The sequence below is a fragment of the Polypterus senegalus genome, chromosome 10 (assembly GCF_016835505.1).
Source record: "Polypterus senegalus isolate Bchr_013 chromosome 10, ASM1683550v1, whole genome shotgun sequence".
In the NCBI taxonomy this organism is placed as follows: Eukaryota; Metazoa; Chordata; class Cladistia; order Polypteriformes; family Polypteridae; genus Polypterus; species Polypterus senegalus.
The window spans coordinates 145,120,976-145,138,062 of record NC_053163.1 but is presented as its reverse complement, the minus strand read 5'-3'; the positions used below and the strand labels follow the sequence as shown (position 1 = coordinate 145,138,062).

The following is a 17,087-nucleotide window of genomic DNA, read 5'->3' as shown; positions in this document are numbered from 1 at the left end:
ACAAAAACCTGCAGCCACAGGGGGTCCCCGGGACTGAGTTTGGGAATCACTGGTATAGCTTAAAGCCATGACTAAAGCAGTGAGGGAAGTGCTTGGCTAAAGAAAAGATTACATTTATTAGACGAGATTCAAACACAGATTACTTGGCTGAAAGGCCAGCATGGTAAACATCACACTGCCATCACAACCTACATGATACAGTTTCTGTCAATAGATCACATGGAAGAATTTCTCACTATTTTTAATTATAGCTTTCTTTTCTAGCTTTGCGTTGGTATTATTTCCAAACTACGTCGTACATTTAAAGTGGGAAAATAAATTATTTTCTTTAGATTAAATGCAAATGGTGATCCCAATTTGTTAGATTTGGGTCAACTGTAGGGTTACCAACATTCACTATTGATCTCGCGCTTGCAGGGAAGACTGACAGTTATACTGTATGTCAAAAAAATGATTTAAAGTAAGAAGGACCTGTGTGCCAGATTTCAAGCTTGTGGCTTAAAGAACAAAGCTATGCATAAAGAACGAACAAAGCACAAGAAAGTTAGGAGTATAGCTGCACTAGTCTAGTGTGTTTGTGATTGGGAGCATAACTGGACTAGACTGAAAGAGCTGGTAAAGAATGAGAACAGTGTAAAAGTGCTCAGGACAGAACTATACATACTGTATGTAAATATAAAACGGTCTGAACTTCAGCTTTGAGGAATGAATAGGGCCCTATGGAATCTGTTTTATTTTTTTCACAAATTCCATTTTATTTTTTGATTGATTTTCGGTTTTCATCGTTTTATTTTTCCTTGATTCAGATTTTTTTTTTTTTTTACTGTAAGTAGCAACGGCTACAACAAAACAAACAATAATGAAATGGCACTTTACATTCCTTTTAACGAAACAGCACATTAGCACAACTGAACCTTATTTTGCAGTTCCGTTCCACAGGTAGGAACCCAGGTCCCCCATGATGCTGTATGCTGCTAAAATGTCATTAAGATTCAGCTGGTTGTTGTGAAGGGACTGAAGTGCTGCCTGCAAAAAGGTGGAAAAGTTGCAGCTCTCCATAAAGATAACATCTGCCAAAAAATACTGGTCTCCGGTACCTGTAATTATGCAAATTATTTCAAATGATTCTTAAACCCTAAACGTTTACAGATTGAAAATGTGCATCATTACATCTGTAGCTTAATCTACTGCATATCTTAAAATAGTTTGCTTTTGTTTTGTAATTAATTAATCTACAAGACGCTAAATCCGGAAATTAAACAGATAAAGAAGAAAGAGAGACTCGCTTTTAAGGGCTTGTTGCAGCTGAGGAGAAGCCTGCTCTACTGCCCAGGTTTACAGGTGCAGAGTTTATGTGAAGAGTCAAATGTGGACCTTGTGTACCTTGTCACCGCGAGGCAAAACATTTATTAAATCGTTGTTCATTTTTAAAAGGGAACCCGTTAACAACCAGTGCCATTCATTAATAACATTTTTCTATGTGAAAGACTAGCAATACCGGTTAAATATAATTTCATGTACAGTTAGAACTGCCTACATAAAAGAATTACCATACAGCCAAATGTTCACCTATCAATATTTTAAGAACTATGTGGTCTCGGCTATCAGTGGTTTCATCAACTACACCATAAATTTTATTGCCACAAATTTTTCAAAGAATGGCATCCATATGTTGTTCAAAGTTGAGTTTGATGAAGACTGCTCTCATTTTCTGGCAGCGCGCCTCCTTGTTTACAATGCTTATAAAAAAAAGGACGCATCCTTGTCATTTTTTCGAGCAGTATGTCTGACTCGCCAAAGTATCTTTTCGTGTTCAGTCTATGCTATGCTGGCAAAACTTGCAGAAAAATTGTTGTCCAGATTCATAAAAGTCACCGGGATATTGTTGTGCCCTCAATTTTCCAGTTTAGCTCGTGTTTGTTTTCTTTTTTTCTGTTTTTTTTTTTAAACGTAGTTAGGGTATCCCGTGTTCGCTCCTTCCTCTCCTTTTCTAATGCTGAGAAACTTGTCCCTGCTTTTATCACATCCTGTATCGATTATTGTAACTCGCTGCTGGCAGGTGCCCCTCCTAATCTTATATCACAGCTCCAGCTTATTCAAAACTCGGCTGCAAGAGTCCTTACTCAAACCAGCAGCAGCGAGCACATCACACCCATCCTGCTCCGTCTTCACTGGCTCCCAGTGTTTTACAGAATCGAATATCAAATCCTACTAATAACCTACAAAGTCTTAAATAACCTCACGCCAAACTCCATCAGTGACCTTCTCCATCACTGTGTGCCTGCCCGCCCACTAAGGTCCTCCGATTCTGGTAATCTTGTTGTGCCCCACATGGGTGACAGCAGGGCCTTCAGCTGTATAGCGAGTGCCCAGACTCTGGAATGACCTACCAAAATGAATCAGGTCAGCTGACTCCATGAATTCTGTTAAAAAACAACTCAAAACTCATCAGTTCAGGAAGGCTTTTAGCTCTACTGGACTTTATTACCCTTCTCTCAGTTCATCTCTCTGTCAAGATGCTCATGTAACCTGTGTGTGTGCAGACCATCAATTATGTTGTCTGTTAGGCTTTCTCTGAATTTGCTGTCTTAATCTTTTTCTTTAATTATTTATTTGGTTTGTACAATGCTATACGCTGCATACCCTGCCGTTCTTTCTTATATTCTGTAAGTGCCTTGAGCATGGGAAAGGCGCTATATAAATAAAATGTATTATTGTTATTATCTGATCTGTCTCGTGCAGGTGGCTAACTCACGTGCCTTTAACGAGGAAACATTCAGGAAACACGCACGCACACACAGATAGAGGCACAAATGGATTTCTACAAGAATTGCGTTTGCTTGAAAAACAACTAGGGACGTTTTGTAACAGTCACCCCTTCAGTCTCTAAATTCCGCACATTTCTGTGTTTAAATCTAAAATACATTTTTATGTGTTAATTCTGTGATTCCTTCCGTGTTTTCCATATCGTGGAAATCATAGGGCCCTAAATGAACTAGTTGATGAGTTTGGGGCATTGGAATTCTTATGTTTTTACAGTTAACTCTTAGATTCAGGGCAATGTTATGCTGCAAAACAACTTGTATTTTTCTGTGTGTTTTGCCACTTTGAGGTAACTCCTCAATATTTATGAGTGGGGCTATCAGATGTTGACATGGATTGAGATGCATACACAGCACTGTACAACAGATCTGCCATGATATGCCTGGTCCTGTGAAGCTTCACCGTGGTGCAGGCTGCTATGTGGCAGAAAAGGTTGAAATGACAGCGATTGAGTAGAAGAATAAGAAAGAATCTGAATCGGTGCAGCAGTGGATACTAGACATACCTTTCCTATTACGTTTATGTTGATGTTCTAGGATTTATATGTTTGTGTAATACATAATAACATTTTTTAAATACAATTCAACATTTTTGGCACGTTTTTCTAGGAGTAATCATACCGTTAAGGAAGCTACCATGGAGATAGGACTAGGGCTAAAAATAAATGGATGAAGGAGCCTGGTTAGTCCTATTACATTTAAATGTGCAAGGCCACTTGACATGAGAAGGCTGGGTATCAAAACTAGTTATGGATATGTGAGTGAGGAAGAAAGCTAACCTGACAGCAGCACATTTTAAACACCAAAAATGAAGAGACACCTGTGTGATGAAATCGAATGATGCAGCCAGGAGTAGCCCACTAGTTACAATTCTTCTTGTGTTTCAAATGTTATGTAAAAATACTGTTGGCATATCACTTAGTCCTTTTTATGTATTAACTAGTCATTCTGGATTCAAAGGTGAACGTGTAATAACTGTGAGTAACCCATTTGTACCAAGAGTCTGAACAGAGCAAAGATTTACTGAGCTTTTAAGTATAGATGGTCATAAGGAATAAACAAGACTAGATGTAGTCCTGACCAAATTCCACCCTGGAAAAGAAGAACCTAAACTATTGACCGGAAAGTCTCTCCAAGTGCTAGTGTGTTTAAACAGTCAACAGTGGGCAGTGTGCCCTTTAGTTGTGTTGTATGCCATGGATGGACAATATGCAGTGGTACCAGCAAAAGTATAAGGGAGCTTCAAACTGGGCAGAATGTAATATTGCCCCAGGATGCTACACAGCAGGTGACACAACGTTAGTAGGGATAGCTAGGCCCACCAGGCCACAAAGGGTGCCTTTTCATGAGGAACAGGAGAGATCAGACGCTCTATGAGTGCCTAGACTTTTAAAAAGGCACTGGGGCTACGAGATGCAGGGAAGACCTAGACTTGGGGGAACTCTGGAGAGATGGCCTCAAAACGTAACCAGTAATAACTCGAGCTGGGTAATAAAGCTGCTTCAGCAATAATAGCCACCTGATTTTGGAGTTGGGACAAACATTCAGTTAGTGAATAAAATGGGAAGGGGGAAGTAGGACAAAAGGGAGAGCAATGTTCGTGTGTTTGGCACTATTTTGGGGAGCATTCATGTGCAAAGGCTACTCCACTGCACAGACAGGGGTTCAGAGTCTGCCTATTAAAACCTATAGAGAGGTTTCTCATTGTGGTTTTGGTGCTTTGTGTTTACCCTCCTTTATGTTTAGAATAAATATCTTCATTATCTTATATATAAACATCTACGCATGGAAGTGTGTCTGTCTGTCTGTCCGTTTAGCCCGGAAGTGCGAGGCTACTGCATAAAGCTGAAAGAAAGCGACTCAATCGCCAAAGTGAAACTGGCGAGGAACGACAAACTCACTCCGCCGCTGAGACACAAGCGAAGCGAGCACATTGGCAAAACAAAAACGTCCGTGGAGAGAGGAACTCGCTTGGCCGCTGATAGACAAGGGAAGGTGAGCACGTCCGCAAAACAAAACTGCCGACTCTGCATTTCAGTTTTTATTTTGATGATTTCAGAAGTTTCTAGGAGCCTGGGCTTACACAGCTAGTTTCATGATATTGATCACTTGGGCTTAGTTTGGTGTTAAATGCATTTTGGGTGTTGTTTTTGGAATATTTATTTTCAAATGAAAGTTGATACAACTTTTATGTATAATTCCTTTTTAAAGTCCGATTGATTTTTTTATGCAGTCAAATTTTTTTTCTTCTTCATTTCTACTTGTCGCTTGTGTTTTAAAGAATGGAGTAAGGCTGTGTCACATTTCACTAAACTCTGTGTAAGTCAGCACCCATCCTGCTTGGCATGAGTAGGTGGTATTAGAAAAAATCGATATGACCGTATAATTAAAAAGTCAGGCAGTTTTGGCAGATACCAGTATAATCTGTTTGTACAGAGTGTTCAGAGTGAAATGCATGTCTCCTCTTTTGAAACTCTTCTTAACATTCTGCTGCACAAGTAGATTTGATAACAGATATTCACCTCACTTAAAACATTAAAAGAATGGCATCTTTTTTTCCTCTCCCTCACTCGCTTGCAGAGATGAGCAAACATAGCAGAAAGTGTGGCTTCTCCTTGTCCTGCCATCCACTTGGCATCATTTTACCAATCAGGTTGAACTGTACAGCACTCTGGGAAATATTCTTACTACACACAGGTCGCATACAAGTCCCGAATCACAGACATTACCTTTAAGACACAGATACGCTCACACAGACACACATTTGTTATTCTTCTTCTGCATGCACAGATTGGCACATTTTGTGTTGTACATTTAAAGGTGTTTACAAGTTTTCCATTAAATTTTAGTGTACAAATACATTTTCTTTATATATCCATGGCAGGAGAATTTCATCTGATGTACTGAATCAACTAGTATTTTACCCACTTGTACTAGAAAGGTTAATAATTAGTTTAAAGTGTGCATCTCACAAACCCCTCAAAGTGTGCTTCAAGTGGGAATGTTGATCCAATGCACCCAATGTTGGAAGAGACTTTCCTAAATTGTAACAGCTAGTTGGCAGTTTGGTGAGGTGGTCTTTAAACACCAACATTCTCAGTTCAAGTCCCACCTCTGACTCACTTTGTGACACTGAGCAGGTCACTTAACAGGTCTGCGCTCCAATAAAAAAAAAAAAGTGCATACAAACAGTCATAATGTATACTTCACTTGTATGACGCCTTGGATAAAAATGTCGGCCAAGCACCCTGCAGAAATAATTGCATGGATCAGAGCAAGTGGAAATAGTCTTATAGGTGAACAAATATGGCAATATATTTGTGTATCTACTTTTACTGTTTCATTAGTACCTTAAATGCTTAAGAATATACTGTATTTGAAGTGACATATAAATTATGTACACAATCCTGGCACTGCATGATAATGCCAGTTACCTTACACTTTGACAGACTATACTGAATTGTGTCCTTTTTTGTTTTGGTTTGAATCTCACACGAGTATGATAGGAAGGAGGACTTGTAGAAATTGAAGTAACAGTTTAGGCTTTTTGAGTCATGGAATGAACAATCTACAGGATGAGCCAAAATGAAGTACCACATTTCTCGAGGTAGAGGCAGCCGAGAGGGTTGGGCTGGCGGGGTCCTTTGATCGGCGATCCCTTGTAATTTTGGACTGGTGCACACAGTGCGCTTACTGTCAAAGCGTTCTTTAAAAAAACAACAAATCCATCATCACTACCTAACTCGCCATCCGAACGCACTTCAGCATTCCTCCTGGAGGTGAAAACAGTTCTTCAGTGGGTGGCTAAATTTAGACAGATGGGTACAACATTGAACAGAAAATCTCCAGGCTGTCCTCAGACTGAATGAACGCCTGAAAATATCCAAGCTGTAAAGGCATCAATTTTGCAGTCTCCTAGACGTTCAGCGCGCTTCTGCCTTAAGCATTTCCAACACGTCTTTGATGGTAGTGCAGGAACTCACTGAGAGAGACTGGGAGAGCCGTAGAGAGCAAACATTCTGCAAACCGTTCATTGAGATGCCGTCATCCTGTACAGCGATGAGGCACATTTCCATTTGAATGGTTGTGTAAATAAGCAAAACGTTCACTATTGGGCTGAAACCAACCGTCGCAAACTTCATCAGAGACCCCTGCACAGTGAGCGTGTTAGTTTGGTTTGCCGTTGCAGAATTTGGGATTGTAGGCCCTTACTTTTGAGGGGGTCTTTGACAGTCACCGTCACTTCAAAATATTACATTGAAAGGCTGGAGAACTTTTAGATGCTCCAACTGGAAGAAATGGATGTGATGCGCTGGTTTCAACAGGATGGGGCAGCAGCTCACTATTGGCACTTTTCCACTGCATAGTACGGCACGACACGGTTCAGTTCAGCTCACTTTTGGGGGGTTTTCCACTGGGAACAGTACCTGGTACCTGGTCCTTTTTTTAGTACCACCTCAGCTGAGATTCCAAGCGCGCCGAAACGTTACCAAAACGTGACGTGTAAACTCTGCTGGTCACTGATTGGCCGGAGAAAATCGTCACTGAACTTGCGACACGAGACACAACAGACCCGCTAGATTTTTAGCACAGCCAGCGAAGGTTCGGACGCTCCATTTTGTTTTAACCAAAAATGGCTGTTTCGTGGTCTATTGAGGAAGTACAGACGTTCCTCTCGTTGGTAGCCGAGGAGCAGATCCAGCGAGAGCTGGATGGGGCGACGAGGAATGAAAAAGTTTTTCAGGAGGTCGGCGCAACTATAACGACACGTGAATAATCCCGCCCACTCTAAAGCGGTACTAAACTGCAGTCGAAACGCAAACCGAGCCGAACCAAGGTGAGCTGTACTGAACCATGCTGTGCCGTACTATGCAGTGGAAAAGCGCGGAGATCCATGCAAGATTTGCAGAGAAGCTGATCTCCCTCATGTTCACCTGGTCTTGGTCCGTGTGATTTTGTCTTGTCTCAAGTCGAAGGTATACACAAACCGACCTCAAAACCTTGAAGCCCTCAAGGACGCTATTCTCCACAAAATCGCCACTGTTCCCCTTGAAATAGCCGAACGAGTCATGCAAGCATTCAGAACTGGTCTCAAAGAGTGTTTTACTAATGATGGCCACCACCTTGAAGACATCATTTTTAAAACACAGTGGGGAAAAAAAAAATATTTTGCAACCTTTCTTGTGTTGTAATGAAATTTATTTGATCTTGTAGTGTTTTTGTAGAATAAACGTTTGAAATGTGGTACATCTTTTTGGCTCACCCTGTGATGAACCTCTAAACTAATTTGTCAGCTCCACGTAAAACTGTTAACATCTCTGATATTGTTTCATCATACAGCAGCTCAAAAGAACCTGCCAAAGAGCCAGCTGCCCCTGCAAAGCCAAGATATGCCCCCAGTGAAGGATCTCAGATGGCTGGTGCTGCGGCCCTAGCAAGAATCCAGCACCAACAAAAACCACGGCCGCTGTCATCTCAAGATGCAATTCGCAATCAAGGTGAGCGTGTGTGGAGAATATTGGGCTGTTTGGAAGACTGAAGCTGTGGAGACGTAAGAACTGAACAAGTGGAAAAGATTTTTTTTTTTTTTTTTCAGGGATGTTATTTTAATTAGTAAGTCTGAATTAGCATCATCCACTCTAATTCATGGTGTTCATAAGAAGTTTAATGAATTACCTTCATGAGGCAGTACTAGGGTGTTGTAGCGTGTTAGCCATTATGAATGTAGTGAGAAGTCAAGCAAAATGACCCTTTTATTGGCTAACTAAAAAGATTACAAGAAGAAGAAGGGGCTTGAGTTTCCTCAAAAGCTTGCATATTGTAATCTTTTTAGTTAGCCAATAAAAGGGGTCATTTTGCTTGACTTCATGAGGTAGAAGTACATAATAAACAAGAATAGATGTGTCGGATGAATATTTGAAATATTAAAGTTATAGAAATTTGTCATTTTACACCCAATGTTAGTGGTCCATAGAGGGCTTGGTCCTTGTAAAGGATTACAGATAACATCATAGACCTTAAAATAATCGAAAACAGTACCCCACATGCTTGGGCTTGAAATTTGTCATTTTTAACCTTGTGAGAGTTCTATTAGAGGGAAAGGACCACCGGTAAATAATCAACAATGTTATATTTGTGGTCAGCAACCTCAATATAATTCAAATAATGATTATAAAATTCAAAGTAAATGAAAAGGACAGGGTCACATTCTGGACCCCCTAGAGTTACTAGCAAAGGAAAGAATTAAAATAAGCTGAGTGCCGTTATGAACAATGCTGTACATCCTCTGTCTGACACACCAACACTGAGGACTTCGAGACAACGAATCATTCAGCAGAAATGTGTCAGGAAACGCAACTGGGGCTCCTTTACACCAACAGCAATACGCCGGCATGGTGCCTTACTGTGACTGGGACTGCCAAGTCAGAACTTTTTCTTTCTTTTTAATTTTCTTCCTTTTCAGTCATTTTGGTGCATGTTCAGACTATAGTGTGTGTGTGTGTGTGTGTGTATATATATATATATATATATATATATATATATATATATATATATATATATATATATATATATATATATTTTAATCTATTTATTTTTTTATTTAATGGGCTTCTGTATATATTTTCCTATAGGAGGCGCTAGCTCCCTGGAAATATGTCCATTTTGCAATTGTGGCATCTTAAGTAACCCGAACCTAAATAGATATATTATAAAGAGGTAATATCCCTCCCTTATTGGTACAGCGGTAAGAAATCACATAAGAGAAAATAACTTTACGAGTTTACGAGGCATAACAAAAGGGAAGCCATGACAAGACCTTGTGTAGAGTCTGCCATTTTCGTCTCTGCGTTGGAAGGATTTTTAGGATCGGATGACATTATCTTCCATCCGTCCATCGGCTTCAAAGGTGTGCCAGGCAATGTTCCATGGCTTTATACTCTTTCTCCATGTGCAGGCCCCCACTTAGGTGAATCATGCCATTCCAAACAAGGAAAAGAAGATCCAATATCATGCTGACTCTGTCACACAGAAATAGTACAGTGCCCATTTTTGTAGTTGTCCCTTTCCTGTCTTCAAATGCTTGCCTAGCAGTTCTATGTGATGAGCCCCTGTGTGTTAAATCTGGCCTTGTGTTAGCTGTACATGTGAGTGGATTTATAAAATATTTTTTGTACAGCGCACAGTGACATATTAAACTTATGTAATTATTACAGTATAAAGCCAAATTCCCTCCGGGGACAAATAAAGTTTGTTCTATAGCATTAAATGTCACTGCACATAACTACATTGTAGTTACATTACATTGTACATTTTACAATTAGACTGTATTGAGGATTACTTGTGTTTTGTTCTGTGCATTGTATTGTATTGACCCCTTTCTCTTTGACACCCACTGCACACCCAGCCTACCTGGAAAGGGGTCTCTCTTTGAACAAAATTCCCAAGGTTTCTTTCATGTTTTTTCCCTACTAGAGTTTGTTTGGGAGTTTTTTTCTTGTCTTCTTACAGAGTCAAGGCTGGGGGTCTGTCAAGAGGCAGGGCCTGTTAAAGCCCATTGCGGCACTTCTTGTGTGATTTTGGGCTATATAAACATAAATTGTATTGTATTGTACATTGAAAATCCTCACTTTTGTGCAATAGGGAATCATTGACAGCTCGTATCCCATTAGGGGGTGAACCCCTGTTTTTGGTTGATGTGGCATACACAACTTCAAATCCTTTTGATCATTTTTGCTGAAGACGGCTATATGTTTACTCTTCATCATAAGCATGTAATTTCCTGGAACAGGTAAGGTTCAAAAATATCCTAAAGATGATTTTTTGGATCTAGATTGCCAGAAATGGGAGGGGGAGTCCTAAAAAGCTAGACGTCCTGCATAACTACACATGAAGATGAGATGAGTTGAATGGTATATCATATGTGGGGTTTTACCAGTGAGTGAAGAGGCGCAAGACAAAAAAAAAAAAAAACAAAACAAAAAACTGAAGTGATTTTCAAAACGTGCATAAGTAATTCTTTAATGAACATAAAACAATTCATTGAAATTTAGCCATGACAAACATGTCATTCCTAATGTCAGTAGTTAGTGGGTTCTATTGGTTGAGGTTTTGGGCTGTGCGCCACCATGTTCTTGAGTCTAGTGGGCCAGAAATAGGGGGCAAACCTAAATACCTTGATATCTTTCTTAACTAGACATCAAGACAAGACGAGTCAAACGGTATGTCATATGTGAGTGTTTTCTCATGCCAGGTGGGTCAGGGAATGACAGACAAAAAAAAAAACTGAAGTAATTTCAAAGCATCCATAAGTAATGCTTACAAAAACATAATGCAGATTATTAAGGTGTCTTCTGATCAGATACCCACACTCCACCCCAGACAGAGCAGAGAAAAAGGAAAAATCATATGAAGTACTCACTAGAGATACAGTGATATTCAAAAGGTTGGCTAAGGCTGGCACATTCAGTTATTTGAGGAGAACATTAATAAGTGACTGTCAAATGTGTTAAATTAATTTTTGAAATGCTCTAAAGTGAATTATTTTGTTTTTTCTAAATGTAAGAAAAATAGGGCATACAGTGGGTATAGAAAATAATCACCTTCTTTGAAATATTCCCATTTTTTTTGCTTTACAGCCTTAAATGAAAACACACAAACCAATATTTTTTCTGGCTTTACTTACTCAATGCAACCTACAACATTCAAGTGAAAGATATCAATAGGTACAGTTCAGAAAATTATAAAACATCAAAAACAATACCTACCAAGATTAATAAAGGATCATCCATGTCATTTTGTTGAACCACCTTTTGCTTTAATGACAGCCTTAAGTCTGTTGAGATTCTTCTCTATCAGCTTTGCACATCTAGATTGTATAATATTTGCCCCCCACTCTTCTTTAGAGTTTAACTGTTCAAGTTCGGTCAAAGTGGATGGTGAGTGTTGGCGGACTGCTATCTTCAAATCTTTCCACAGATTTTCAATAGGATTTAGTTCTGGGCTCTGACTGGCCACACCGTGACATTCACTTTTTTTTTTACTTCAGCCACTGTGTGGTCCATTTTGCTGTGTGCTTCGGGTCGTTGTCATGTTGAAAGGTGAACATTCTGCCCATCTTCAACTTTCTGGCAGAGGGTAGCAGGTTTTCCTCAAGAATTTGACGATATTTTGCCTCATCCATTTTTCCTTTTACCCTAACGAGAGCCCCAGGCCCTGCAGCAGAGAAACACTCCTTCATACTTTGCTGTAGGTATGGTGTGTTGTGGATGGTGAGCTGCATTGGTGTACCATTTGGCATTGAGGCCAAATAGTTCGATTTTGGGCTCATCTGACTATAAGACCTTTTTCCACTTGGCATCAGAATCTTCAAGGTGCATTCTGGCAAAGCTCAAACGAGCCTTAATGTGGCCCTTCTTGAGAAGTGGCTTTTTCCTTGCGACCCTCCTGAACAAGCCACAATTGTGGAGCACTTGTGAAATTGTTGTCACATACACACAATGACCACTCTTTGCCAAATGCTGTAACTCCTTCATAGTGGCCATTGGCCTCTTGGTAGCCTCTCTTACCAGTTTCCTCCTTGCTCTTCCATCCAGTTTGGAGAGACGGCCGGATTCAGGGAGGGTCCTAATAGTACCAAACACTTGCCACTTCTTAATGATGGATTGATAAAGCCTTTGAGATTTTTTTTTTTAATCCATTTCCTGTCTTATGTCTCTCCACAACTCTATCCATGAGATCTTTTGAAAGTTGCTTGCCACCCATAGTCGGTTGTTTGCTGCAGTTGCACTGCCAAGCAAGGGAATGAATGGACCAGGAACAGCTTCACTAATCACACTCATTACAGTTGATCACAGGTGGAAGGAAGCCAGTAACCATGGTCAGCAATGGAAATGGTGGGCACTTACACCTGATCGAGTTTTGGAGGTGGGTGATCCTTTATTAATCTCAGTATTTCTTGTTTTTTATTTTTTGAAATTCTTCTGAACTGTAGCTGTGATATCTTCCACTTGGATGTAAGTAAAGCTGGAAAAAAATATTGGTTTGTGTGTTTTCATTTAAGGCTGTAAAGCAAAAAAATGGGAATATTTTGAAAGGGGGGGGTTCTTTTCTATACCCGCTGTACCTTATAAGACAGAATGGTGAAAGTACAATGCATGTTATTGTAATGGATTGCATATTAAGCAGTAATGTCCTGTTGAGTGCTACCCCAGGATTAATATTATTGTGAACCCAAGATTATCTAATAAGTAAACCCCTCCAACTTTTTCTAAAAAAAAAAAAAAAAATCCTGTAAGGAAATTTTCCAGAGTGTCACGGAGATAGAGAGGAGTCTCTGGATGCCAAATTGAGTCCCGCCTGTCCTTGCATGTTTTTCCTGTCATTGTACCCCCAAGTTAAGGAAATGTTAGATTATTTTGCAGGAGTGAGTGTATATTGAACCAGGGCCTTCCACCTCATCTGTGGTTCATCACCTCCTTACACTTTCTGTTGCTGCGGTTCTTACTCTTACTTTCCACAACACTAATAAAAAATAATTACATACCTAGTTTCTTGATTTGTAAATTTGTTTATAAAAGTTATTCTTTTTCTGTCTTTTAGTAAAGAAGGAGTTGATGGCTGAAGCAGCAGCAGCAGCGTCCACTACCTCTGTGCATAAAGATGTAAGTCTACAGATACCAAGTGGGCATGTACTCCCCACTCCAAACACACATTTTAAGGCAATTTGTATTTTCAGTCCATTACTATTGATATTTTTTTTATATCCGATTTATTTATTTGGTACAGCACTGACCAAACAGTAGACTGGGAGAGTTGTGACTTACTCAGTCACACACTTGGTGACATTGTTACTAAACAGATGTATTTTTCCTGAATGTTCACTCAACCCTACAAATATATTGCTTGTGACACTTAAGCCTTTCCTAAAATGTATTTGTAGGACTCCAAAACAGATCCTAAAGAAGACGCCACATTATTCTCCGTGTCTGGTGTTTACTTCATCTGTCCACTTACGGGAACCACACTGAAAAAAAATGAAAGAGAAAATCATATCAAGGAAGCAATTCTCATGGTACGTACGGTATGCAGTATTAAAAGCATCTGCGTTGTGTCTTTGGTGTCTCCTTCAGTTCCATATATGGAGAACCTTGCCTTATAAATCAGTCTTAATTTTGGAAATAACATGTTTGGTCATTTTTGAGACAGATCCGCAAAGTTTGACTAGTATTTGATTCTTCTATGCAGAAATTTGCAGATGATCCACTGGAAGCCTCTATCATGATGGTCCATACGTTCAACAAGGACAGAGAGAAAGTCAGTGCAGCCATTGAAGTCATAGGCAAGTGAGTGTGACTGGCTGGGGTTGGTACTATTAAAACAAGGCCTTGTCTTTTATCTCATGTCAGGAAGACGAGGAAAATGTTGCTAAAGTGAATACTATGAGTCATCAAGCAGCATCTATTAGGAGACTTTGTTTTTTTAGAACTTATTAAAAAAAAAATAACTCCCCAGTTATCCCAAATCCTGATACCCCTACAATTTTATAGTCCATATGCAATTACGGTATATACTCGCGGATAAGTCGGGACTTGATTTTATCATATAATTTCTGGTATAATAATTATGTCGGTCGTATAAGTCGAATGCGGAAAACTCACGCTATTAGGCCAAGAGATTATGAGATGCTAACGCCCACCTGAGAGAATAACCATGGAGTACACAGCCTTTCTTTTCTATGTATTATGCCTACGTGACCACACAGTAATACCCAAACTATTCCAAAGCGACGTTTGCACTCTTTTGTGTTTTTTGTGTCTCACACCCTCATACAACTTTATTGTAAAAGCATACCTTATCTACGATGGAGCGTTCGAAGAAGAAGAAAATAAGAAGCTGGTTTGAAATTAAACGTCGTTTAAGTAGCGAAAGAAATTGGTAACTGCGCTGCTGCAACAAAATTCAGTGTCTGAGAAACTGGTGCGAGATTGGAGGAGGTGAGAAGATGTTTAAAAAAAAAAAATGTAATTGTTGCATTTTTGAAAAGGCGTACAAGTCGGGGTCTGATTTTATGATCGATTTTTCGGGTTTTAAGACCCGAATTATATGCGAGTATATATGGGATATGACATTTGTGGATTTACCACCATATAACTTTATGAAAGGTAGAACGTCAAATGGAGCTTTATAGGGTTATTAAATCTGTGCAGAGGCCAGTGAAATTCTTACTTGCCTGTGCTAATTAACATACCTCATTTGCCACTCTGACACCAGGATTAATGTGTACTTGTATAAAACCCGAACACTTAACACTACTGGATTAAATTGTTACATGTGCATAATAGACTTAACTATTCTACATTGCAGCGAGTAATTAACCACAGTAAAAAAAAAGTAAAACATAATAATAATTTGAAAGTAAATTATGTTTCATTTTGTGTTAGAGTTATTTTCAAATGTTTGTCCCTGTGATTTGGTAATTGTCATAGCAAAAGCTATTCTAATGGGAAACTGTAAATGTTTTAATACGAATGGCATATCAAGATCTCCTTTTGGTGTCTAATATTATCCCCTAAAGATGTACTACATTACCTTTCTTGGATGCGTCCTTCTTTCTACAGTAATTCGTGCGGTGTTGTCATCTTTCGCAATCTCACCACCAACTTTTTCAGCATAGTCTATTGGTACGAATTTAACCAGTTTGCAGTTTAACCAATCGACATTTTTGGAGTTAATTCGTTTCACTTCGTTTCTCGGTGCTAGGATTGCCTGTGTACTCATTTTTACTGTTGATAACCCTTTGTAATAAAAATCTTCAATAAGATTTGGACATAATACATCTTCATTTATTGGGAACTTAAAGTGAGGAAAACATTAAAATTTATAAGAGATGAGACAGCATAAACTGTGTCTGTCAAAAGCATTCACGCTAATGAGAGGTGAGAGGACCGTGGGCGTGTTTGAAAATGGTTGAGTGGAGGGCATGATTTGAAAAAATCTCATGGCCAAAGTCTCGTTTCACACACACACACATAAACATATATATATATACATATACACATATATATACATATACATACATACACACATATATATACATATACATACATATCTACATATATACACACACAGCTATTTCGTATCAGTGCAATACGCTGCTTGTTAAAACAGATGACACCCGCTCTTACGTGCAAGTCTGCGTGGATATTATGAACTATCGTATTTGTTCAAGTTCTATTTAAATTTTAAATAGAAGGAATTTTTATTTAGTTGACAGAAATATCTTTGGTAGGAATGGTAAAAACAGACAGGAATATTATTCGTGAATAAATCAACTCAAAGCTTAAACAACTTATAATATTTTGCTCTCCATAAAAATATATCCTGTCTAAATTATACAAGTTAGAAATAAAGTAAACGTTAAAAGAACAAACATTCAAATTTCTTTACTCTTATGTAATTTTATATAAAAAATAAACTTAGATTTTAAATATCCCAAAAGATTTTGCTCTCCATAAAAATATATCCTGTCAAAATTATACAAATTCAAATATGAACATGCTGCATAACAAAACCTGGAAATATAAATAAAATGTGTTCCTTTCAGCAATAACAAATCAAATCATTCAGTTGTCTTTGCTCATATGTCATTTTAGAGCTGGACGCCTGGCATCTTTTTTTGGCAACAAGTTCGTTTCTGTTTGCTGTGAGGTTCTGTGTTGTGGAGATTCTCAGGATGGATTGCAGGTGCTCATCAGTGAGGCGACTCCTGTGTGCTGTTTTGTTAGTCTTTATCACTGAGAAGAGCTTCTCACACAGATATGTGCTACCAAACATGCACAAGGTTCGAGCCGCATGTAGACGGACTTTTTGTTCTTCAAAGTCACCAAAGCGCCGTGCAAACTCAGTGCGCTCAGTTTATCAGCAAAGTGCGATTTGGGAACACCGTAGTGACGACTTGGTTTAACATTACTTGGCAACAGGGAAAGTGGGGCAAATTGCACTGGTGCATTTGTGTCTCCCATAAAAGCAGCTTCACTTGAAATCACTTTGTGATTGTGCACGGTAAAACGTCCGCTGAAGTGTCAGATTCTTATTTAATTCTTCTGCTTTCTGTATCTTCTGCATTGCATTCAGGTTACCCTGATGTTTTGTCTCATAGTGCCGTCTTAGATTAAATTCTGTAATTACAGCCACATTAGCTCCACAAATGAGACACACGGGTTCAGTAAACATATACTCAGCCTCCCATTGGTTTTTAAAGGCTCT

General features: G+C 39.0%; 1 protein-coding gene across 1 annotated transcript in view; it reads left to right on the top strand.

Annotated features, from left to right (window-relative positions):
* ubxn6 (UBX domain protein 6) overlaps positions 1-17,087 on the top strand; it is a 38,758-nt gene that overhangs the window by 8,996 nt on the left and 12,675 nt on the right. Inside the window, exons 2-5 of the mRNA XM_039766980.1 lie at positions 8,163-8,320; positions 13,422-13,483; positions 13,762-13,893; positions 14,067-14,164. Of these exons, the coding sequence (XP_039622914.1) occupies positions 8,163-8,320; positions 13,422-13,483; positions 13,762-13,893; positions 14,067-14,164 (450 nt within the window). The remainder of the gene's footprint in view (positions 1-8,162; positions 8,321-13,421; positions 13,484-13,761; positions 13,894-14,066; positions 14,165-17,087) is intronic.